This window comes from Zingiber officinale, chromosome 4A (genome assembly GCF_018446385.1).
Source record: "Zingiber officinale cultivar Zhangliang chromosome 4A, Zo_v1.1, whole genome shotgun sequence".
NCBI classification, from domain to species: domain Eukaryota; kingdom Viridiplantae; phylum Streptophyta; class Magnoliopsida; order Zingiberales; family Zingiberaceae; genus Zingiber; species Zingiber officinale.
Window position 1 is genome coordinate 130,891,905 of NC_055992.1, and position 26,240 is coordinate 130,918,144.

Genomic DNA, 26,240 nt, shown 5'->3' on the forward strand with positions numbered 1-26,240 from the left:
GTAAAAGATACTTTGAAATAATCAATATTTTAATTCCTATTTATCGTATTATTAAATCAGTATTTGGAGCAGCAATTGCTAAATACTTGTCTACTGGTGGACTATAAATAGTCGACTTCTAATCCTCGTCATCGGGGACCGGGATGGACAACGCCGTGATCCTCCGAGAATGGTACGACCGCGTCGATTCCAATCGCTCCGGCAACATCACGGCCCACCAGCTCCAGGTTCTTCTTCCTCATTCACCCCCCTCAGCTTGTTTTATCCAATAATACTTGTTTTGTTCTCCTAACCAAAACCCTAGTTCTGATTATTTCGGCATCGATGAACCTGCGATCAGAGAGCCCTCTCCGTCGGAAACCTCGACTTTTCCCTCTCCGTAGTACAGCAGATGATCAGGTTTGTCTCTCTGCCTCCTTCTGTTTCCGTCAGTTGCTGGTCGGTGCTCTGCTTCTTAATTTGATGTTTCTTAAACTGCAGAATGTACGATTTTGATGGAAATGGGACCATGAACTTTGAAGGTGGTTTCATCACTCCTTTCTTAGTTATGCAATGCGTTGGGTGCTGTTTACATGAGTAGTAATTGGTTACTTTTCAGTAATTACTTAGTGTTTAATTACAATGTAGATTTGGCGGATTTTGTTCTCTCAATCAGTAATAAGTTGATTTGGTTAATCAATTACCGCCGACCTTTATGTATCATATAAAACTACATCATATGCTGTCACTGGCAAAGGTACATCACAGTTCACATTAAGAACAGCAAAAGAATTAATTATTTTCACAGTGGTGGTTTCTATAAGGTTGTAATACTAATTATGGTTCGTACAACTATATTAATCATATTAATGAAAAAAACCTTCTTAACTTGTCCATGGATAAACTAATTGAAACTGAGAGATCTTCTGCAAAATACTGTTGTACCTTTTTTTAGTGTCAAGTTATGCATTTCCACATTTGATTTTCTTAACCCAATGTAGTATTGATTGGGAATGGCCTCATTCTTATTGTTTTAATTGAACCATGTTTGATCATATATACCTTTATTGAGCTCCAATGCATCTAATCAGATTTGTTGTAATAACTACTGACTGTTTGTTTGCATAAGGTCAAGACGCCCATGGTTCAGCTGGAATCACTAGCTTTATATCTCTTACTAGCAAAAGTCTAATGATTTTTTTTTGTTGAATGCTGTTGCTTTCTAGATATAACTCCATTAATCTGTCTAATTGTGTTGTTCACAGAATTTCTTGCTCTCAACAAGTTTCTTCTCAAGGTCAGCTCTCATATCAACTGAATATAAGAAACTTGTGTTACAAATTTTAGTTTGTATAAAACTGAAGTAGGACCAAGTGCAATAATTTCTGTTTCTAATTTTACATAGCTTGTACTGAAGATATAGTCAATATAACTGATGTTTTCTAATAGTTCATCCATATTTTATGTTCTTTAATTTTGTCCCTTCCAGACTGCAGGCATGCTTGGCTTTCCCAAGTATACTGTTTTTTACCATTGGGACTTATACAAAGGGATTTCCAAAACATCTATTTACCTTTTTGCTTTAAAAAATACATGTGGTGATAATAGTGTGTTAGAATTATCATTTTTTTGTTATAAAGTAACCAAGTTTTGAAAGATAATATTCTGTTTCTTAAATATGGTTGCCCTAAGTGGCGTGGTTTTTTTGTTCTTTGTCCTAATATCTTACTACTTGAGCTTTGCTTGTGTTTTATGTCTTATTCACTACATCTTGATCTTGCATCTCATCTTTTTTACTTTTCTAGTTGATGTTATGAATTTTTTTTTCTTGTGAATATGTATTGGTGAATTTTAAACACATGGAACTTCTAACGTTAATATTTGTGGCAACAAATTATGACACAAAATTGTGATCCATTCATTGCTTAATAGCATTCATTGAATCCTTGTTTAGTGTGCATAGTAGAATGTTCCTGACAGCACATAGCATATTATTGCAACTGATAACTAATTTGTTAGATATTTGAACTGAAACCCACACTAGAAAGGTCTAAAAGAAGGAAGCTGACTTCGTGAGTCTTTACTCTCTTATATGTTCATCCTAGCTGAGCTCAAATGTTCGTGCTGTTGACAGTGTTACACAGCTTTTACATTTGCCATTTTTGTTATTTTAATTGATTTTCTTCAGTTGCTAAAGGGTAATAGCAACATTTTACCTTCAAATTTACTCCAATTGTTTTAGCTTAAGTGAACTGGTTTATCATACATGATGAACTCTAAGTACAGTCTGAAGAAGGCAAATGGTAGATTTAGTTTGCTTTGATTATTCTGAATTGTATCAATGACCTGTTATCCTGGAATCTTTATTTTGGAAGTGTTATTGCCCATTAATTTGGATCATTTCTAAAAAACAATGAAATACAGATGCATTATTTGTTTCTATTTTAACCAATATGCTGTTCTAGGGGGTTACGGAATCATTATAAATCTGGAGGTTGTATTATTGTAAACTTTGATTTCTACCTTTGCGCTGTTCCCTCCAACTCTTGAAAAAATTATAATCTGCTTTATCCAACCATATATTTCCATTTTGAATGTTCATCCTTGGTGGCATGAATCCAATGCTTCAATGTCAAAACATTGAAATGCTCCCCAACTAGAATCAGATTTATTTGCAACTGTTATCTGTTTATATTACGAATCTAATGGTTGTTATCTTGTATAAGGTTCCTATCTAACCAAAGATATGTAACACCCTATTTGCCTCATGATTTTTCTGTATATTTCAATTAAGATTCTCATAGTTTTTTGTTACTTCCTTGTTTCTTTTGTACTGGCACATAAACACTCTAATCCTTTTGCAGGTCCAAAATGCTTTCACCCTCAAAGAAAGGTATCGTCCTTCATCCTTACATGTGGTTATCTTTCAGTAATGTTGCTTGCAGAATCAGAACTGACCAACTTACGATAAGTTCTTGGATTTAGAAAACTTCCACAGTTAATGATCACATAATTTTTATTACTTATTATAAGATGGCCTTACTCTATTCAACTTTGGAAGTAATGTTTTTGTCTTATTTTCTTGCATTTTTGTTTGTGCTTACATAGTCTTATTTTGGGTATTTAACTCGATGCTAGCATACTGCCCTGCAGAAGCAACAATACAACTAAATAAACTAAATAATCAAAGTACAATAAGAATTTTCTGTGGAATCTACAAGATTAGATACTAGTTGGAAAATGGGTGTTTTTCATGCCATCAACTATGGTCCCTGTGGTAGTCTATGCTGGAGTGGTGAGGTCATGTACGAGAAGTATCCTGTGTCATTGTACATTAGTGTCCTCAAAATATAGAGTTGAGCTTACTCTTAGTTGGCATAGGTTTTTCTATCCACAAGGTGGTCGAGCTCACTCTTGGGTAGGATCAGACAACATTATATGAGATTCATGAACTTAGACCAGGAACGGATCTTAAGCTTGCAAGAGTCTGCAAATCAGACCAAATTAATCATATTTTCTTTAAGTTCTATCATTTATTTATATCTTAAAATGTATTCTTACTATCTTTTTTAGTCTCCCTTTATTCCTTTAATTTTATACTCTAAATCCATTTAATTTTTCCAATTATAGAATCTCTTGGCTTCCTTTGGATATGTTTGTTTTCTATTAACATTATTTTTACATATTTTGTCATCTATTGGTTGGTGCTACATCTAATCGGTCCTATGTCTGATATAAGTGATAGTAATAGAACTTCGACTCTTTGTCAATAATCTAATCTCTCATGAGAGCTGAGCTGTCAACCCAAATTGTCCTACCAAGTTGTTAGCATTCATGGTTGACAATTGAGTGACGGTGAAGAAGGCTCGGCAATGAACCTCCTGTCTATGTAGGGACTGCATCTTTTATAAGAATGTAAAGAGGAGGCCAATTGGGATATCATATCCTCATAACCTCTAACGTCCACCTTAACTTTCTCATATCTAGCACATTATTAGTCCTTTTCAATATCCTGTATGATATAAATGCTCAAATTGTACAAGAAGTATCATTTATCCTTGTCAGCACATGCTTAATAATTAGTACATATTAATTCATTTCCATGCTAACAGTTGCAAACGATAACATTAGTTTGCTGCTAGACACATATTTAGAACATATATAATTCAGTATTTTATTGACTAATATAGTTAGATAACCATTTGCACAAGTTTTCCAGACAACTTAATATTTTGAATCAAAAATAAGAATTGTGTTGTTAAGTTACAGTATGTTGTCATTGCTTCATCAAATGTGATTCGTTGCATATGATCACATATATTCAATTTGGCTTCTAAATTCCACCATAAGCCATAACCACATGCCCCATAAGTTTACACGGGGGCCATCTCTGTGGACAGTATCAACTCATCAAAGACTTCTCACAGTAGTTACAAACTTTGAAGCTTCTTGTAGTGATGGCATGGTTCACATAATTTTCTTATGGGTGCAACAAAGATGAGCTCTTTAAAGTCTGCTTGTATAAAAAGTGGATCTTGCAAGTAAAGGTTTCCACTTCATCTCTTCCTCGATAGCTTTTCCTTTCGCTCGACTTCTCTCAAATATAGTTCTTTGTTCTCTGCTATATCTTGCATTCAAGAGCAAAAACTTATAGCAATTGAACTGCTTAGGGTTCAATCTCAGCATCGTGGCACATGCTTCATTCTACCCAGTCCATATTTTGGATCATGATCCACAAAGATTGCCTGTTTACACTATAGGGAATGAGTCGACTTGGCTCGCATGTTTTGGGCTGTAGAATTGCACAATTATGTGGCCTAGCCCATTAATTCATAAACCTGGACTGTGGTTAATTTTTTTTGTTCATCCTGTAATGTGTTCGCTTTTTAACTAGTTCTTGCTTTAATTTCTCTCACAGGTGTTAGAAATTCATTATTTTTTTAAGGACAGCATTGTACAATAAATAAGTCATTTGTAACTGTGTATAGATAAGTGCATTTTCAGTTGATATTTCATACAAAGTTGTTGTAGAATTCGGAATTAAATCATCATGGCCCTGTTTGAGTCTTCATTTTCTTCTTCAATCTACATGCTCTAAGTTGCTCACCGAAAACCTATTTAGTATTTGTTAGATGAACATGATCTTTCTAGTTAGTCCTTGGGTAGATTGGGAATCTGACATATGAAATGGACATGCACAAGTATTTATATTGGTTCTCTCTAATATGCATTTCGTTGATTATTGATATACATGTCTCATGATATGTTTCTTACTGAGTTCAATTAAGAATAGAATGATTTTACTCAATTTTTTATAAGTTACCATACCAAGTTAGTATAATCATAATTTTATCCTGTTCATACATTGTGCTTGTCTTGTATAACTTTTCTTCTACTTGGATATATAGGGGTCGTGGATATCTAAATCCGGATGATGTCTATGAGGTAATGGTTTCTTGTCATGGTGATTTTTTAGAAAATTATTCTTTCCTTAATGTAGGAAGAGGATTGTTTACCTTATGAATGCTATATTTTTTTTCCAAGGAAGACCCTCCACCCCTGATTTTTTTTTAAAAAAAAAAAATCAATGCTGGAAAGTTTCTGTTTCAAAATTAATTACTTATGTTTTCTTATTTCATTTCGACTATTTTTCCCTTAATTTATTTCTTTTAACTTATGCAAATTGTTACAAGGAACCTTGGTGGTATCTATCTTTCTTATTTAATATTTTTAAGAAAAGGAGCTTGTTATGGAAATTTATAGTTCTTAGAACAACAATGGAAATTTATAGTTCTTGCTTAAATCATAACAAAATAGATGAATTCTATAGTTTAATTGAACAATATGAGTGTGATTGCTATTTATTGTCGTTGCAGCAATATATGACAACTCCAATCAACCTCTTCAAAGATATGTTACGTATATAATCTGTATTACCTTTATACAATTTATTACCTTTGAAATTAAGAATTTTTTTGGTTTATGTTATGAAGTTTGTGGTATATGATGTCTGTTTTTCTTTTTGTTTCTGAATAGACACAATAAATTGAGACACTTTCTTTTAATCTTCTAAACAATGTTGAGGATAATTTTTCTAAAAAAACATTATATTCTGATTATATTTTTTCTTCCAGCTTTCAAATTCTCGCCTGAAATTCACATAACCTTATCCTTAAGATGGGAATGTAATTATTCAACTTCCACGATTCTGATTTTTCTTCTGAACTTACCTTGCATATTTGATTGTCTTTGTATTCTCTTCTTTGTAGTGTATTATATCTCTCAACTATAGGGTAAATGATTGCTATAGAGTGGGTTGTGAAGCATAGCTATAAATGAAGACGGTTCTTTGTAAGTTTTATGCTTAGCCTTGCCTTGGATGTTCTGACTCAAAAGTAAGGAGTTGATACTTTTGAAGTACTGATACCATCAAGTTTCATGTCTCCCCTTTCTTGCAAAAGATATTACCAGATAGCGTCCTTTACCAAGTAATTGCTTTCATTCTCATAATGTTTGTGACCAGAACTACTGGATGCGGAAATTAAGGTAGAGCAGCTGTAAATTAGGGCCAGTTTTTCAATTGGCATATAGCCAGATACTTCTATTTTTGATTTAACTGTTATTCTTAGTAATTAATATTCACTTTCTTGACTTCTGTCACGTGATATTTAGGGTCTGCTTTATGTTATGACTTTTCTGTCAGTATGAATATTCTGTGCAGTTATATACATCTGCAGCACATGCTGTCCTATTTTTTCTTCACCTTAATGTTGAGAATTTCCACAACATTCTTGCAGGGACTGGTCAGCCTTGGCTTCTCCCTTGATTCACCTTCTTTCTTAACAGTCTGTGAGGTAGATGACGTGCTATTTAATGTTCTGGAGAATATCCATTTGTATTTTTATATTGGCATATAGAAGGCATACTTGATATTTAGCTTCTATCTTCACAATTTTGTCAGTTTCATAAGATACTATGGACTAATCCTTATGAAATTAATGTGCATATTTTTTTGTAATATGATATCAAACGTTTGTTTCTTTATGTCTTAACCTAACACTGCTTTCTTTCATGACATGCTTCACTCGCATGAGTTTCATGTTAGCAAAAATTAAATTCTTTTGATTCTTAATATTTTCCTATGGTTTCATTTCTAATGCTGTCGAATTTTGTAAACGTAACTTAGTTTCCTTCTTATGCTTGCATTATTACTAATTTTGATTGATGATCCATGTCAGAGCTTTGACAAGAACAAGAGGGGAATGGTTCTGTTGGATGACTTCATCTCACTTTGCATATTTGTACAGTCAGCTCGGTATGCATATTCTTTTGTTCGTAGGTGGAGTAGTTAACTTAGACTCCGACATTATTCTGTGCTCTTTATTTCTTAAAAACTAAAGGATAGGCGGAAATTTTGGATTTATTTTTTCTGAAAAATACCACAATGAGCCACTTTTTCTGAGTAGCTAGGCATGACTTGACAAGTTCATTTTGTCCGACCCAACCAGCCTTGCTCGTCCGATCCATTTGGTACACTCAGCGCACCACCTAGTTCATTCAACTCGTCCGGACTACCAATCTTGCTGCATTCCTCAGCCTGTCTCGAGCATTCAGCCTAACCGACCCAACTAAACCATCCTAATACCTGATTTAACTAGTCTGGCTATTTTACTTCTCGTGGTTATTTACATTGTCGAATAGATAAAGAATAGCCACTAGAAGTGATATTTGGAGTTCATTTTTACAATGCTACGGCAATTCACAGGGAATACAAAAGCTTTTCTATCGAAACATGCAATTAGTCTTGAACTTGTTAAGCTTCAAAGAGTTTTCATTTATGTCTTTGAATGCAGGCAGGCATGTAAGTCAGTTAATTGTTTCCTTTTTTGTTGCAGGAATTTGTTTAATTCCTTTGATACAACCAAACAAGGCAGAGTAACACTAGATTTCAACCAATTTGTATACTGTAGTGAGTAACTCAGATTCATTTTTATTTGGTTCTTTTGCTTAAAGTTACCAGAAGTCTACATTTTGTTAATCCTTTCTATCATTCAGCTTCTTACTCATCAGTTATATCGTGTCTTTTGTTTCCAGCTGCCAATTCCCGAATATAATTCAATTCTGCTGCTTTTCGTGGTTCATCACTCTGAATCTAGTGAGACTTTGTATCCTTTGTGTTCATGTAAATTACTTGTATTCACGTGTTCATACGTTAATCAGCTTAAATAACTTCGACACCGGAAGAGAAATTTGTAAAGTAATAACTTAGACTTCTGTTCTTTGATAGCGTTGAGAAAATTTGGCCGACAGAATGAGATTACACAGTACTTCCTACTCTTTCAAAAAAGGGAATTCGTTTTAGATTTTATTTTATTTTATTCACTTGATTGAATTTTTTTGTATATTCAAAAATCTTTCCTTCTGATTAGTAAAAAATGAAGTATTGCTTGATACTCAGGAAACTTTTTCATTTTCTTTTTCTTATTGAAGAAATGAATTGCTTTGAGCAATCAAAGGAAAACTCTTGCTAGACAGTACAAGTTAAGATTCTTAAGAGCCTTCAAGGCTTAAATTATTAGACCGTATTGAATTCTCTAGTATAATTTTCTCATAGAAGATTTTTCAGGAATAGCTGGAGAAATATATTCAATTGAAAAAATGATTCTTTTCAGATCAATTGAAATATTCTTCTCCAGTTAAAAAGATTATATGTTGTTTTGATCTGATACAAATGCAGAACATGCATGTGACACATTAGATAATAACAGAGAAAAAAAAAACTTTGGGAAAGTATGCTGTCTTCGGGAAATTAAATCAGGTGAGGATTAGCCAAATGAAACACGCTAATGGCTAAATCAAAGACTTGCCACCGAACATCTTAATCAAATTTAACCTAAAAATGTCTTGATTGAAACTTGATGTGTTTAAGTTGCTGCGTTTCCCAATCGATCGATCGGAATCCACCGTTGAAGGGGGAAAACCCTGAATTGATGACCACGTGAGATATAAGAGTACATTTGGCGTATCTTGGCAAGCAAAGCTTGGTGTGGTTTGTTTGTTCGAAGTCTTTTACTCAGAAGAAGCAAAGAACAATAGCGTAGCGTAGCTTGTTCTTTTGGGATCTCTGCAATGAAAACACACACTCTCTTTCTCTATATTTCAGTTTCTTGATGATTTTGAGGATTTAAGTTTCCATTTCTCTATTTCAGTTTCTTGATGATTTTGAGGATTTAAGTTTCCATTCTCTCTCTTTTTTAACTGCTTGATTCTGTTTGACATTGTATCAGCCCATTTAATAATTGATGTGGGGATGGATAAGAGCCACATGGAGAGAGGAGATTTTTTTCCCTCCCTCCAAGAGAAATATTTTTTAGACTTCTCTTCGCCTCTTGGACTTTTCTTTCTCTTCTCCCTTAATGACATCCTCCAATGGGATGCAACTCTTGGCCTTTCCTCTAAGAGGTACACACCCCTTGGCTGGTCCCCTCTATATAAAGGTTAGGAAAGGGGATTCGTAGAGAGGGGAGGGAGCGCCACCGTGGAGGGCTTTCACGGACGCCGCACGCCGCCATCTCGTCAGAAACCTCGTATGCCGCTCTCCCTCACGACTACGTTGTTAGAGAGAGGCTTTCTTCGGCTGGGTTTGTTCGCCGCCGTCACCACAGGACGCACGCCTGGGTCACCTCGCCGCCTCTCCTCTCGCCGGTTGCCCTTTTTCCTTCCTCCTCGTGCTGCTTCACGACTGACTCTGCCTCTACCTCTGCCTCCACATATCGCAGACGAGCACTGCCCCGCCGTTCTCCCCCATTCCAGCATGCTCTCTCTCACACACGTCAACAGCCCATACGCCTTCTACCTCCTCGCGCCCACAGAAGACCGACATCGCCTCCAGCGGCCGACGCCGCTCGCAGCTGGTCAACCCCGCCCTCTTTTGGTAGACCGCCTCCAGCAGCCAATGTCGCTCGCAACCGGTTGATGCCCGCAGTCGGGTGGCACGTCTTCAGCTATCCTCTAGATCATCATCGTTACCATATGCCCCTCAGATCCAGCCGACTGTACATACCCAATGACGATCTAGCATTCACTCCCTTGATATAGTCTATCTCTGACTTTTGAGCCACTATTTTGTTCCGCCCTTCAAACCGTTAATGTATTCCGGCCTTCGAGCTGTTGTTGTATTCCGGCCTACAGGCTGTTGTCATATTCTAACGATCTAGACAGCATCCAGCTATGTGCCAACAGATCCCTGTCGCATTCGGCTCCATGTCGTCAGGTCCGACTCTGTGCCATCATATCTGACTTCTCCAGCTCACATTCATCTATTCTTTTGGATCACCACGACTCAATAAGCGTCACGACCAGCTCACCAATCCATCCGAGGGCTCCCTCTAGGTCAGGGTATGTCACTGTACTCATTCTTTATTTATTTCATTATTCTATCATTAGTTTGTTCCTTATATTTCCGTGGGATTTACTTCGAGCATCGGGATGCCAGGGACCAGGGAATCCCGTGTCATTCCTGTAGGTAGCGTTGATCAGAGATCTTCTGACGACTGGATCAACATAGAAGACAGCTCATCACACTCCCCCTCTGGCTCATGGTGATTTGGTCTGCATTTCAATTACATCATTTTGAGAGTTCCGTCTGCTCCAATTTCCAACAGATCAATAAATATCAACAACATCAAGCTTATTACACATGACTCTCTGTTGTTTTGGAGCCTTAAATTTTATTCCGAGCTCATAGAGTGTAATTTTATAGAAGTTTTTTTAATCATAGTATTGTCAATTCTAAGATATGGGACTAAAGAGAATTATATTTTTTTATATAAAACAATCATAGAAAATTAATGATGAGAAAAATTCATAATAATATGCCATAACTGAGCTTCGAACTCTATATCACTGATTGTTTCGCTTGTGGAATTACTAATAAATCTTTGAATTAATTAGTAAAGAAGAAGATTTTTAATAATAATAATAATAATAATAATAATATATATATATATATATATATATATATATATATATATATATATATATATATATATATATATATATATATATATATAATCGTTGTTAAAAAATTTTATTTTTCATGGTTAAAATCATGACATAAAAAGTAAGACGGGTTAAAAATTATGCTATATTAATTAATTCTTAATCCTTAAATTGGATAGAGCATAAGTTAAGCCTTATATATCACGTGTTATTTTTTCGTCCAAAAATACTCATTAGGATTATTATCTTACTCTCATATTTTAATTATTTGAGTATTATTATTTTAATCTCATATTTCAATTTTTTTTTAAATAACCTCTATAATTTCGTTATTATTATTTTATAATTTACATTTTCATTTCGGTGTCTTTTATAATTTACTATTAATATTTACGCTCAACTAATATTCATTTAACTTTTTATTTATATGGACAATACTAACACAAAAATTGGCTTTATTGCCTTCGATCGCTTTAGCATTATTTAAAATTTTGACCCTAATATATAGATGATATCGTGTACATCCTTAACTTATATATTCATGGATAATCATACAGATCCGTACGTCTGGATGTCCATCCAATGTCTCTATTCACTTTTGAAAATTGAGACACCAGAACGAACATCCGAACATCCAAACTTATGAGATCGCTCAGAAGTATGCAGGATAAAAAATTTATATATATAACCTAAAGTATAAAATAATTTGGAGTTAGGAGGAGCGCAAAAAAAGCATGTTTGCTTAGGAAATTTAGCAATTTAGCTCCATCTTATAGTTAGTCTTTGAAAACTTAAATAGAGTCCACAGGGCGTAACACAGACAGTGGGCGCATAACATTTCTTACGTAATGGACAGGGGTCGATTCGCAAGAACTGACGACCTAGGGTTTACCCCACTATGCGCCTAATGTCTGTATATCTGCATGTACCTCCTTCCATATCCGTAGGGCTAACATTAGAGGGGCCGACCGGGCCGTTGTAGCGGATCTACATTTTCTTTTTGAAAACTTAAATAGAAATTTTAAAACATATATACATTCAAATAAATAAATTTAACCAGGGGACAATTAATTAATTAATTATATGAATTCTTTTATACATGTATGATATTAATATTAATATTAATAATTATATATGTTTTATAGGTAATAAAAGACTCTTCTATTAAGTTTTAATTAAATGAATAAGTTCCAACCCCTACTATAGTTGGTATCGGTGCCGTTTGAAATTGAAGAATAAATATAAAGTCTTATCCATGAAGGTATAGACTTGAAGCTATTCTTTCTGGTGAAAATATATATTCTCATTCTATGTTTACCATGTGAATAGTCTGTCTAACTTTTATAAAAAAAAATAATAATATAAGCATATTAGACAACCATAAAGTTAAATTAGAAATTCAGGGATAAGCATTCGGTTAAATCAGTTAATTCAATTAATTTAATATTAATTTTTTATAAATTCTTTTTATTATTATTTTAAATAAATTTAGTTAATTCGGTGTTAACTGAAATAACTAACTCGATTCATTCAATTTTAATAAAATTTTGATTTGATTCGATTAGTCAACATTAAATTGATTTTCGGTTAATTCGATTAATTTATTAATCGAATTAATCAAATGTTCATCCCTAATTAGAATTAGAGCAAATATCTCGATAGAAACTTTCTAAATAAAATGTTCAAACTCGGTTTCTCTTTATAGTTGAAATGTAATATTTTCCCTTTTTTTAATTTAAATTTTCTCCATATTATAAAAGGGCCACCACTGTTTGATTGAAAATTAAGGAGTTTGAACTGATCTCGTCGATTGTTGATTGGAACTAGCTCGAAAGGTGATCCAAGATGCAGAGCGCGAGAGGCAACTGCATCGTCGAGTACAGCGCTGTGAAACGGGCCAGTTAATCCCGAGAGCATTCGCCAGCCGCTACGGTGCCTCGGAGGTAATTAATTAATTACCTATTTAATTAAATATTTCTCTAGTTTATTATGCGTGAGTGAACTGCATGCATGCATTTACTAGATACTTTTCTGATTAACTTCTGGTGACAGGATCCTATTCTGCGTTTTAGCATTCACAAAAAATTAGACAAACATACAGATATCGTGTACACTGTGAGATTCAATGCAGATATATATATATATATATATACGGTGATATGCTCATCTCCGGAGGCGACGATTTGGGCGTAGTTCTGTGGGAAATCACTAGTGTTCCAAATTGTGACTTGTGAGTACGTTAGCAGCAGTTCAAACCGCAGCCAAATTTTTATTTGGAGGAAAAGGGACGGCATGCTTTAGCGCGTGTTGAAAGGAGATAAATTTGTTGTCAACCGTATTGCATATCATCCTTATGCTGCTGCTATTGCTAGTTGCGGTATAGACAATGGCGTAGAGATCTGGACGCCAAATGCTACTGAACCAGTTCCAGCTCCTCCTCCAGCTCCAGCTCCTCCTGTGAATTTAGAGAGGTATTTTCTTAATTGTTCTCAATAATGCTGGCTGCTACAATTTTTGAGGATAGAGCATGTTCATATTTTGCATATTGCTTTAGTAGCTAGCCTGCTATTTCTACATGATTTAGTTTTGACTTGACCTTTAGATTTATAACTCAATCTCATATCTAGAAACTCAAATATGTTGATTGAGTGTTTAATTATGTCCGCGACCAAAAATGCAAAGAGAAATTTGAAAAGATGACAATAAGGAAGCTGGAGAATATTAAGGTGGATGGATAAAAACTTCTAGGTATATATATAAATTGAATCCGCCGTTAGATAAAATAGTGGATTGTAAATTGAAGGAGTCTTCGGAGATTCTTTAATTTTATTGTTATTAGCCACTAATTCGTTTATTAAAAGAAAAGAGAATATAAAACAAACATCGTATTTTCATTTAACACTATCATCATGAGGAATTGTCGATTTAAGTATATACTTTCAGCATGAATTTTTATTTATTTATTTATTTGTATTTTCGCAATTGACCGTTAATGCTTGTGGTATGACGAAACTTTGTTGTTGTTGTTGTTGTTGTTGACGACATACTAGCGCTGAGGAAATATCAGGCTTCAATTCCAGTTGAAGGGTTCGGTCGAGATCAGGCGCATGTAGTGGCGTAGCTAGGATTTTTACTCAGGAGGGGCAAAGCGACGGAGTCCGCGACGATGACAATGATGCTAGCAGCAAACAACGGTATCGGCTAAGCGAAAGAAATCAAGTAAATTTCACCTAAAAGATGTTTTTTTTATGGAGCATCGGCGAAGCAACGACGTTGGCCAAGTGAAGACAACGACCATACAACAAATGACAGTGACGATGGTAGCAATCGGTGTCCGGTGATAGCGACTTGGGCTATAACGGAAGCGACATGTCGTTAAAGATTTTGTGGGTAAAATTAGAGTTAGAAAAAAAGAATATGAAAGATATTATAGGAAGAAAAAAAAAATGAAAAGAGGAAAATAAAAGTTCGAGATTAGAGGAGGAAGAAGAAAAACGGATAAAGAAAAAAATTGACTTGGGAGAAGAGGAAAATGGGTTAGGTTGAAAGGGTTTTAATTAAATTTTTTTGCTAAAAAGACGAGAAAATTTCAAAGTTTATGACTATACATTTTTTTAAAATTTTTTTCCCGCTGTATTAATATTTTTCTTGAATTTCAGGAGGTATATAGCTACGCCTCTGGGCGCATGACAATTATTACTGTATATAGAATAATCAATAATGTTCATGTCGTGTTTTTATATTACAATACTCTATTTGTTGTTAAATGATCTCATCGTAATGAGACTATATTTACAATAACATGTCATTATAAATGAGTAACAATCGAGTAAATTATTATTATTATTATTTTTATCTTAACAACCCAGGCCTCCCTCTCATGGTCAATTATATATTGTTTTGTTCTCACGCCATAGCTGATACTAATTATATCGAAGGCCGCCCAAAGCATCATACATTTTTTAAGAAATAAAAACGACAAATTATTAAAGGGTGCACATAGAAATTTAAATTTACTAAAAGACATACATTACTTTGGTATTTATCAAAGAGTGTATTTTTTTAAATATATTTCCTATTTTACCCTACTGATAATTTGACTTTTTTTACTGTTTCTCTTTTTTTTTTCACTATATTTCTCTCTCTTCTCTCTCTTCTCTGTCGGCAGAAGATAGAAATAACATTAGTCAATTTTTAATCAAAACCCACTGATGGACCTAGAAAGCTCCGATTACACTCATTTCAGTTTCTATGTATTTCTAAAATTGCAAGGAGTTCAAATATGTTGTACATTATTTATTTTAACTTTTTATAGATGTTAACAAGTAAAATCAAAGAATCGGCATAAAAGTCGACGTTGGGCCTGATATCATTCCATATCAGACTCACGTTGGGCCTGATTTGAGTCCATATCAGGCCCAATGTGGGCTTTTTTGCTGATTCTTTAATTTTGCTTGTTAACATCTATAAAAAGCCAAGATAAATAATGTACATCATATTTGAACTCCTTACAATTTTAGAAATCCATAGAAACTGAAATGGGTGCAATCGGAGCTCTCTAGGTCAATCAGTGAGTTTTGACCGAAACTCACTGATCGACCTAGAAAGCTCCGATTGTACTTATTTCAGTTCCTGTGGATTTCTAAATTGCAAGGAGTCAAAATATGGTGGCCATTATTATTTTTGGCATTCCTAGTGGTGGACCAGAGATTTTGAAAAACCCTAAATCTCTCTTTCTTTCTTTTTTTCCTTTTTTTTGTTTAGGCCTGATATGAAGAGATATCATGCCCACGTTGGGCCTGATATCTCTTCATATCAAGCCCAATGTGGGCCTGATATCTCCCCATATCAGGCCCAATGTGGGCCTGATATGGGAGATATCAGGCCTAGTAACAACAAAAAAATAAAAACAAGGAATAAAGAGAGATTTAGGGTTTTCAAAACCTCTGGTCTACCACTAGGAGTGCTAAAAATAATAATGGACATCATATTTTAACTCCTTGCAATTTTAGAAATTCATAGAAACTGAAATGGGTGCAATCGGAGCTTTCTACATGATGGACCTAGAGAGCTCCGATTGCACCCATTTCAGTTTCTATGGATTTTTAAAATTGCAAGGAGTTCAAATATGGTGTCCATTATTTATTTTGACTTTTTATAGATGTTAACAAGTAAAATTAAAGAATCGGCAAAAAACCCACATTGGGCCTGATATGGACTCAAATCAGGCCCAACGTGGGCCTGATATGGAATGATATCTGGCCCATGTTGGGCCTGATATGGAATCATATCAGGCCCAACATTCCATATCAGGCCCAACGTGGGCTTTTATGCCGATTCTTTGATTTTACTTGTTAACATCTATAAAAAGCTAAAATAAATAATGTACAACATATTTGAACTCCTTGCAATTTTAGAAATCCATAGAAACTGAAATGAATGCAATCGGAGCTCTCTAGGTCCATCAGTGGGTTTTGATCGAAACTCACTGATCGACCTAGAAAGCTCCGATTGCACCCATTTTAGTTCCTGTGGATTTCTAAAATTGTAAGGAGACCAAATATGATGTCCATTATTTATTTTGACTTCTTCAAATGTATTAAAATGTGGTTAAAAATTGACTAATGTTATTCTTATTTTCTGCCGACAGAGAAAAGAGAGAAGAGAGAGAAATATAGTGAAGAAAAGAATAGTAGAAAAAGGCAAATTATCAGGAGAGTAAAATAGGAAATACATTTAAAAAAGTGCGCTCTTTGGTAAATACCAAAATAGTGTACGCTTTTTGATAAATTTAAATTTTTACGTACGTTCTTTGGTAAATTGTTGAAATAAAAATATGATGTTCACTCTGAATAAATAAATAAATAAATAAGATCCAACAGATTGATGAACAGTTTTAATTAATAGGGTCAATATCTAAAGAGATCAATCACATCAAGAACGTAGACATTGAAATATCATTTTCTTATTGAGTTGGAACTTGGCATTTGGAACTGGTCATCAAAGATTCTGTATGGCCATGGACATCTAGAGTTAGTTGAGTAGAAAGTCTATGTAAGAATGGGAATATTCTCATAATTTTTAACTAAGAATGGGAATATTCTCATAATTTTTAACTTCTTTTTAGTTTGTTATAATTGTTATGTTTGGATGCTGTTGGATTAAAAGTTTAAATATTGAAAATGTTTTAGGATTTTGACTGTTGAAAATCAGATAGATAGCAAAGTCACAAATATAATTTAGCAGCACAGCCCAAATGAAATAAACATATAAAAAAACTAACAAGCGAGTCTTGCTCGCACAATTTAGCACAGCAGAGGTAGATGTACTTCTTGGTTAAATGTAGACAATTACAAAAGACTTCTTTGAGTCATCGTTTGCCAATAAAAGACTCTTTTATCAAGTTCAAATGAATATGTCCCAAGCTCCTCCTACCGTCGGTATCCATACTGTTTGAAATTGAAGAACAAATGTAAAGTCCCATGCTCGAAGGTACACTTGAAGCCCTTATCATGGGAATATTCCCATTCTTTGTTTACAATGCGAAAAGCCTGTCAAATTTTATACAAACAAACAATACAAGCATATTAGGCAACCATACAAGTATTAAATTATAACTAGGACAGATACCTAGCTTGAATCTTTCTAATTAAAATTTTCCAAGTTCAGATAACCTTATTTGAAATGGTTAAGGCAACTGCCTCACCCACAGTGCTAATAAATTCTTTTTGACCATCAAAATGTTTTGCCCAATAGCTTATAAAAGAAATTCATACTAAACTTGACAAAAATTGATTGCAAGTGGTTTTAATAAATTCAAAGATGAGGAAAAGCTATAATCATAATAAACTTGGCAAAATTTGATTCTAGGTGACACTAATAAATTAAAAGATGAGGAAAAAGTGCCATAGATGCAAAAAAATGGCCAACTTTCAAAGTCTTAATCTCATTCACAAAGAGTGAATCAAATGTATAATGATAACATTTTGTATTAAAATTAACCCATATGTCAGGGTGTATCGGTTAATTATGACAATTTTGGCAGAAAATACCCTTTAGCAAGTTAGTTGGCAACATGACATGAAGACTACAAAAGGACATCTGAATACAATAGGTGGAAAGAGGCTTTGATTGAATATTTTAGAATAGGATAAAAATTTGAAATTCTTCATTAGCAAGGGCTGAATGTCAGCATTTGCTATTTTAATTAACATATTATTAGAAACTTAAGATAAATTGCAACTCACAATGTCCTCGTAGGGTGGCCCAGCATGAAATCTGATAATGCAAGTCTCATCACTGTCGCCATCCTTCTCAACAGTATACACTGGTGCTCTCGACTTATCAACAAGATTAGTGTAAAATATCTTGAACTTGTATCCCTGGACAATCGCAGGGGGAGGATTGTCGTGATCATAATGAGTTTGATTGTATTTGTTCCATTTGTATCCGGCGTGAACCAAATTGGTATACTTCGGCTTTCGCGGACGGTATTTATCATGCCACCAATATACCTGAAAAAATGAAAGCCCAATAGAAAAGAAAAATAAGTGTTCTTCAATATGCATTCCTTTAAAACTTTCACTTGTTAGGTATCTCTTTTTTTCAATCAACACACAATGTTCTTCAAAATGATCCATATATGAGGCTTCTAAAACAAAATGGATTTCATATAAATTGGTAACTGATGAAATAAGAGTCACAGCACAAAGAACATGTTTTGATATGAAGAAAAGAGAGTAAAATACTACCAATGAATCCAGAGTTACTTCAGAGTTGGCGCCAAAAACTGCATCCCCTTCATCCATAGCTCCCATCACTCTCATGGCTTCGAGTTCCATATTCTCTTCGGGTGTGCTCACCTTCTTTGCAGTCATTGCTTCCCAAGTCCTCATTTGCTGCTCTATTTCTACAGCCTTGCGTTTCCGCCCCTGCAAGAGATGAGCTAATTAAGCATGCTATGAAAAGTCTCCCGATTCAGAAAGTGATGTTAAGCATGCTATGAAAAGTCTCCCAATTCAGAAAGTGATGCAATAAGGAGAAGATCAAACAAGTTGGTTGTCAGATTTCGCAAAAGCTATAAGCTTATCCATCACTGATGACACAGTTGAATGGATGATATGGGCAGTTCGTCCTTCCAAATCAGCCGTACCAAACACCAACTAATCGAAAAGAAAGAGTTGGAGGAAACTTTGGGCAGGATTAGTCAACATGATTCAAAATCAGCGACCACCAGAAGAGAAACAAATTGCCATATCCATATTAATAGCATATTATAAGACTGAAAATGACAATTTTAATATGTACTTTCTAGACTTACCTTTCACAAATTTGAGCCAAAAATATGTAGTAGTCAAAACTATCACCTGCTAATTACTGCAAATGCAGTAACCAAACCTTCTACTCTCCCTGGGAGTGCCCAACTCAACATGGAATATCATGAATAAAAACAAAAAGTCAAGATAAATTCTAGGGTTGTTCCATAACACATACAGTAAAAACCCAACATGGGATTCAACTTGGAATATCAAGAACAAGAACAAAAAGTCAAGAGATGAATTCTAGGCTTGTTCAATGACATGTACAATAGAAGTTGCCCAACAGTAGGAGAGGAACATTACCAGTTTAATCCAGTCTTCCTCGGGATCAATTGCTTTATTGTCTTCATCACCTTGAAAGAGTTGAGGTGAGAATGAACCTGCTTCTTCAGGTTCATCAGCTTCCTCAATTACATGCTCAGGAGAATAATGCTTGGAATCTAGGGGAAAAAAACTTACAGCATAAGTATAGCACTCAGGCAATTTCAGATAACTAAGACGACTAAATTTCGAAGTTATATACCCTCCAGATCCTGCAACTCTTCCTCTTCTGCTTTTGCATCTTCATGTTCTTTTAACCGGTTCTTGAGCTCTGGAGGATGCTCCGAACATTGAAGATGCATTTGTAGAAGTAAGCCATGGATTTCTCTAAGAGTAGCCTACATATAGTGTTTGAGCAATAATACCCATAAATTAAAAGAGCTAAGTTCATCTTCATAAAACCAATAGATTGAGAGAAACACTTTAAAATGCACAGTGTAGGCATAGATTTCATAAATCCTAAAATTTTAATTTTGAACAATATAACCAGATGCATAATGGAAGACACATGTTTTATTTAAATATGTCTTTGGGGCACATTCTTTACCATTGAAATGAAAAGGATAAGTAATGAGATAAGGGCGCATCTGATATGGGTCCTCAATTATCCTTTTCTATTCAAGGATTCCTATCCCTACTTGAGAAAAAATAAGGCTAACTCTGAACTGATTGTTGGAAGATATAACTATAAGCTCAGTTTCTTAGAGAATGGGTAATTTTTGCACATAACCAATAGATGTGCAAGTGTCCACTTGAAGTGTTGGCATGGGAGTGACAGTGTTCAAGTCCAACATGGGCACATAGATCAACTTGAAGTGTCCACTGAAGGGGTCCAATAACCACAGCTTACAAGATGGGAAGCACATTATCTATACCTGATCTTTACAGAGAGAAGAGGAAACAGAATGTAACGAAAGAGTTTAAGTTGAAGAGAAAAGAAAAGAATACTATCTTATTTTCACTTTATTTCATTTATTTGTTTAGCTAGACAAAATTGAAAAGGGAGAATACACATTTGTATTTATGAGATGTCTAAACTCCATTTCAATCTATTTCTGCCTAGTCTGAGTGGAAATAAAAATAGAGGAAACTTAAGGAAATAAATTACTTTCTCTTTTTTTGTTTACTTCCAAGTAAACAAGAGAGTCATTTCATTCCATTTCTAATTCAAGTTCACACAACACTAATGTTACAACTCAAGGTACAGGCACTCTTACTATGGTTTATTCCAATAGCAAATAGCAATGATTTCAATTTAACTCCAATAGCAAAACTAGCAGAGGGCATAGATTCAGGATAGGTACATTAAAAGACCAATATGAAGGAATATAGAAGAGGCATGAAGACTAACATCTGATTATGAAGTTGATTCAACTCTAGCAGAACGACAGAGGTCATTGTGGATGATTCCAATTATTTAAAACATGCAATTATTGTACTAGAGACTAGATACTAGCACTAGTACAAAGCTTTAACAGAAGTAAATGAGTCTAATCTCACTCTTGCTGTCAAGATTGGTAGCATACCTTCGCCTTGTATATTTGCAGGCGTTCGAGAATAGCCTCCCAATACTCGACAACCTTGGCAGTGCCTGAGCACATTAGTGACTCAATTCTTTGCTGCATAAACTCCAACTCCTTAGACCTTTTCCCTTCCAACATATTCATCACATCAGCTTCAATGCTCGAGTGCAAACCCCTTTCTTCTGCAAGAATTTCAGGAGGTGCTTGCTCACCACGTACTCTAGCTCGATCAATTGCATCTCTTTTCTGAGCTTCTGCAAGTTCCCAGTTACAAACTATTATCAACGCCTGTGCAACATCAGGAGCATACAAGATATCAACTACATCAAGGGGGGAAAAGGAAAAGAATTCATAGAGGTAAGAAAAAATATCAAAGTTATGTGACCATAGTTCATAAATCAGATTAGAACTGTCAGTAGCCTAATTAGAATATTATCCTTTGAGTAACAGAGAGTTCAATCAAATTATGAAATATGGATAGATAAAAAACGATAAGAAGTTATTACACAAATTAGTGTTGAAATTTCCAAAGCCCAATTATAATATTACCATTTGAGTAACAGAAAGAGTTCAATCAATTGTGAAATATAGTAATAACCTATCAGTCGAGATAAATAAAAGAATCAAAGTTATTAATTAACCATAGTCAGAAAAGGTTCAATTTCATCAACTTTCAAATGAATATGAAATCCCAAGCTTTGTTTTCATTAATCTGATCTAATGATCAGAAGCCCAAACTGAGACACATCAACCAAATAGAAAATTTTAGGAATGCAGGTATCTTTTACCTTTTGAACCCACTCTTTTGCTAATTATTTTTGGATGGAGATTGACCACCTATATAATCTGAAATCTTAAAGTTGTTCAGAAAACATAATTCCTTTTTTATAACATAAATTGATCGTGTGCAAGTTTATTAGAAGATATTTGCATTGCATTAGACATCCCTCATTTTTCATTCATCCAAATTCATGTGAATAATATTTTCCTTCGAAATCAGCTAAATTAAAAATGTTAAGCCATTAGTGCCAATAACAAATATGATTATGTAAATGACAAATTTTAAAAGGATAAATTGAGAATAAACATTCTTCTCATATCAGAGAAAGAGAGAGAAGGCGGTACAATAGAATGTATAGAAATTCAAATTGTGAGCACTAAGAAAGATCTAAAGCCAAAGACTTCACCTCCCAATATCTGATATGAATTGGTGTTGCTGTATCCAAATCTAGATGCAGTTTAATGTCATTACAAAGTTCTTCCAAATCCTTCACAGTAAGCCCCTGCAGTTTCAACGTTTAGCATCTATGAATAATTTACTCAAAAATAATAATAATAATAATAATAATAATAATAAAATCACATCACAAGGTAACTGTTATGGAAATCTACAATTCTCAAAGTTATTCATGGAGTAACATAGACTTCGATATTACAAAGAGTACTCAAGAAACCTAATAGGCATTAGCAAATTTTAAGTTAGAGCTTTATCAAAAGGTATTGAGAACTGAGAATTAAATACCTTAAATACAATGTATGGTTCATTTAGATCAAAGTCAAATTCTTCTAAACCATTAAGGGTCTTGGTAAGTATGTCAATGGGTTTTGCACGTCCTTCTTGCAATCTAATCTTGGATCTAACTTTGCTTTGATGAAAGTGAAACTGCACAGTAGAACAAAATTAATAGAAGATGATAAGAATATCATGAAAGACTAGAAAATCACGAGTAGAAAAAATGTGGCAAATTGAAAATATAATCACCTCTTCTTCTTTCTTCTCCCAATCTATAAACTCAGCCCAGGCTCTCTCTCTTGCCAACATTGTCTGTGGCATTTTACCAAAGAAAGTATGAGAAGATTTAACTAAACTATCATAAGGAAAGCATTTACAAAGATTCAGATAAGTGTATTCATAGAAAATTGAGAATTTGGCCAAACCATTTCTTCCTCATGTTGTGCTTTCTCAATTGCCCTTTCTTCCCTTCTTTTCTTGATATTTTCAATCTCAGCCTACATCAGTAGATTATATTAGCATGCAGCAATAAATACCCCTACTTTCAGATAAACTTTGGATCTGTAGCAAATAAAAAGAAGTAAATTAGAGAATTCTATCTCCTGTATAATGTCAATCTCTTTTTTTTTGGTCAAAAAGAGAACATAGAATAATAAACTGAATTACTCAAAAGAGAAGAATCCAGGAAAATCTACTTAGCATTATGCAATGGAATGCAGTTTTCTTTTAGCAGATTAGAAAGCTTTATCTTTATTCATGAACAATAATCACCATTCATTTCCCTTAAGTACAGCATATCTCGAGAGAAAATGCAAAATCATGCTCAAACTACAAATTCAGCAAATATAAAGAGACCAACGTCTAAGAAGTTGACTAATATGTAGTGGCATTATATTATCACATACACAGACGGAATTAAAGTGCATATTCTCTAACAAGAAGCAACTCTGCACTTAATGCGACCATCTTAGTTAGTGACAGGTGGAGCAAACCTTAAATGCCACTATGAGTTTTTAAGTTGTACACTCATGAGTATCTATCCATGCAAGGAATAAGGACTAGGTAAATATACTTAATTAGTTACTAAAGCCAGTCTTCCTTGATCAATCCAAGCAAAACAAAATATATAACATAAAAGAATTGACTATTACAAATTGTATCATTATCAACTATAATTACCATTCTTTCTCTTTGTCTACTCTTTTCAGCATTCACTGATGTATCAAGAAGTACACCTCGTGTAATATCAGATTCTATCTTTTTCATCCATACAAACCTACCAATATGTAAATGAATAGAGTAATAAGTACAAAACAGTGATATGATGTTTCCACAGGAACTAACATGTAACTCAATGATGAATGTCTAACTAGAAAGAAAACATATTTTCTGTAGAATGGAAATGAATGCATAAGATAAAGACAAAAAATGTCATATCTAATTATTCATGTCTGATTTTCTACGTGCCTTGGTGTGTAGAGAAAATATATACAATGAAAGCTTCAGCAGCCTTGTCGTAGAGTAGCTTTTACTAAGCAGTCTAATTGTCAGTAATTGAGTATGTTATGCTAACCCTAAAATTTATTTCCACTTCGTGTTTGTCTACCTTTGCTTTCTCCAACTAAACCTAATTTGGAGGAAAGGAGCTAATAAGGGAACTCAAATACCAAAGCCACCCTCTACAGACATCTTTTAAACAAAGCAAAGAAATGTGCCTTTTCGACTTTTCCCTATCAATTTTTCCTATCATCTTCTCTCTTATTCATTTTGTTTTCTTTTGATTTTGCAACTTGTCCAATCTAAATTTTAGTTCTACATTCTTAACAACAACAAGGATTCTCAACCTGACCACTCTATGTCTGTTACATTTTCCCCCTCCTACCTAACACATTTTCTTACTAATCATTACAAACTATTTCAAGTAATGGATGGTATAAAAATATACTCCACATAAAAAAAAAACGTCTCAACTATACAATTATGTCCTTCTATTTGATAAATTCAGATGATTAATGGTATGATTGATTGCAAATCACAACTATTCTTCTATATCTTTAATTCACGATCACACTTACAATCATGCAAACCAAGGATCAAGATTTTTTTCTTGGGATTGAGTAAATCAAAAGGAAAGAAACAACCAAAGATTAAAAATGAACATACGAATAAATAAAACATCTAAACATAATTTATTTAGAAAAAAAAACAACTTAAAAACAAAAAAGAAACATTACTTCTCAGTCAGATTATGGTCTCCAAAAGGATTTGAATCGTTAGAATATCCAGTCACCTTGTTTGCTTTGAGTTTCTTCGCAACCTTCAGAGCCTAAAAAGAAGCACAGTTTGCCCCCACTTGAGAGCTCTCACAAACCGTAATAAACGTATTCAAAAGAAATAAAGACAAATACCTTCTTTTGCACCTTCTTCACCATGTAGTCCACGATCTCTTTCTCTGTGATATCCCTCGTAACCCTCGAATCTTCCGGCTCGGAGAAACGACATCCGTCTCTTCGCTTAGTCCTCTTACTCCTCTCGTGGTTGCGGCGTCGGGAATATCTCCGAGAATCGTCTGTTGATCTCTTCCGCCGCTCCATGGTCTCCTCCTCCATGATACCTACTGCCCTTACGCCGGTCTTTGAAACGATCGGATATACTCGACTTCCTCTTTTAGGTAACGCTCTTTTGGGAGGGTAAGCAAGCGGAAAAGGAATTTTGAACTTGTTTGGGATGGAGTGAGTTGAGGGGAAAAGGGCGAGAAGGTAATGTCCGCTCATTGGCGAAAAAAAAAAATTAAATTGGAATCGCCACCCTAGCGGCCCATTAATCCCGGTCCCACAAGATTCCAGACGGGGTAATGTCTGCTCATGAATCGATTTGGGATGTAAAATAAAATAAAATAAAATAAAATAGGTTATACCTATTTTTTTCACATGTAAATTTATTTTAAAAAATAAAATTATTTTTATAATTTTATATATTTAAAATTCCTTCTCTTCTTTTCCTGTCACATAAAGTAACATATATGTTAGAACCTTTTGTAATAATCTTATTTTTTAAAAAAAATAATTTTAGTATTTTTAAAAAATAATATTAAAATTTTATTATTTCAATCGTTTTACTATTTTTAAAACTATTTAAGTTTTTAATAAATAACATTTTTTAAAAAAAAAATACACATGGATGTCCTGGCTGGCCCTCCCACATTTGTTTAAATGCGTTCAACACTTTGAATACTCCTTTTACCAAAAGAGTATTATAATATCCCATTAATACATCATGAATGCTTTTACTTCACTTACCTTCTCTCACTCATACAAACATAACATAAATATTTAAATTTATTATTAATTTTTTTGTTTTTACCGTTTGAATAAATCGTAAAATATTATTAAAATTTTTAACGGTCAAAATTATTTTTGATTAATAAAAAATTAAAAATATCAGGTAAAAGTTAAAATTAAATTCGATAAGAAAGGTAAATTTTATTTTGACAGTAAAATCTGTCGTTATTTTATTTTTATTTTTCCTTTACTCCTCCCTCCCACTCTTTCCTTCTTTCACTCATCCAAACATAACATAAATATT

The 26,240-nt window shown here is 34.0% G+C and overlaps 2 protein-coding genes across 3 annotated transcripts; one reads left to right on the plus strand and one right to left on the minus strand.

Annotated features, from left to right (window-relative positions):
• The first annotated feature begins 84 nt into the window (after nucleotides 1-84).
• Nucleotides 85-8,347, plus strand: LOC121971229 (sorcin-like). Of its 2 annotated transcripts, none has more exons than XM_042522387.1 (10): nucleotides 85-227; nucleotides 341-399; nucleotides 481-521; nucleotides 1,245-1,276; nucleotides 2,844-2,872; nucleotides 5,388-5,424; nucleotides 6,777-6,833; nucleotides 7,218-7,294; nucleotides 7,875-7,948; nucleotides 8,074-8,347. In XM_042522387.1, exons 1-10 carry the CDS (start codon nucleotides 144-146, stop codon nucleotides 8,091-8,093), a joined length of 510 nt encoding a protein of 169 aa, XP_042378321.1. In that variant the 5' UTR covers nucleotides 85-143; the 3' UTR covers nucleotides 8,094-8,347. The 2 variants fall into 2 exon arrangements, with proteins under 2 accessions (XP_042378321.1, XP_042378322.1); XM_042522388.1 differs by having other exon boundaries at nucleotides 97-227; nucleotides 305-399.
• An 8,871-nt stretch (nucleotides 8,348-17,218) lies between these two features.
• Nucleotides 17,219-25,412, minus strand: LOC121971230 (cactin-like). The gene is made up of 13 exons (XM_042522389.1): nucleotides 25,064-25,412; nucleotides 24,890-24,981; nucleotides 23,835-23,931; nucleotides 23,081-23,152; nucleotides 22,905-22,967; nucleotides 22,665-22,805; nucleotides 22,330-22,425; nucleotides 21,146-21,430; nucleotides 19,822-19,957; nucleotides 19,602-19,738; nucleotides 18,732-18,911; nucleotides 18,228-18,494; nucleotides 17,219-17,531 (listed from the first exon to the last, which is right to left on the minus strand). Exons 1-13 carry the CDS (start codon nucleotides 25,262-25,264, stop codon nucleotides 17,412-17,414), a joined length of 1,887 nt encoding a protein of 628 aa, XP_042378323.1. The 5' UTR covers nucleotides 25,265-25,412; the 3' UTR covers nucleotides 17,219-17,411.
• Between the last annotated feature and the right edge of the window lie 828 nt (nucleotides 25,413-26,240).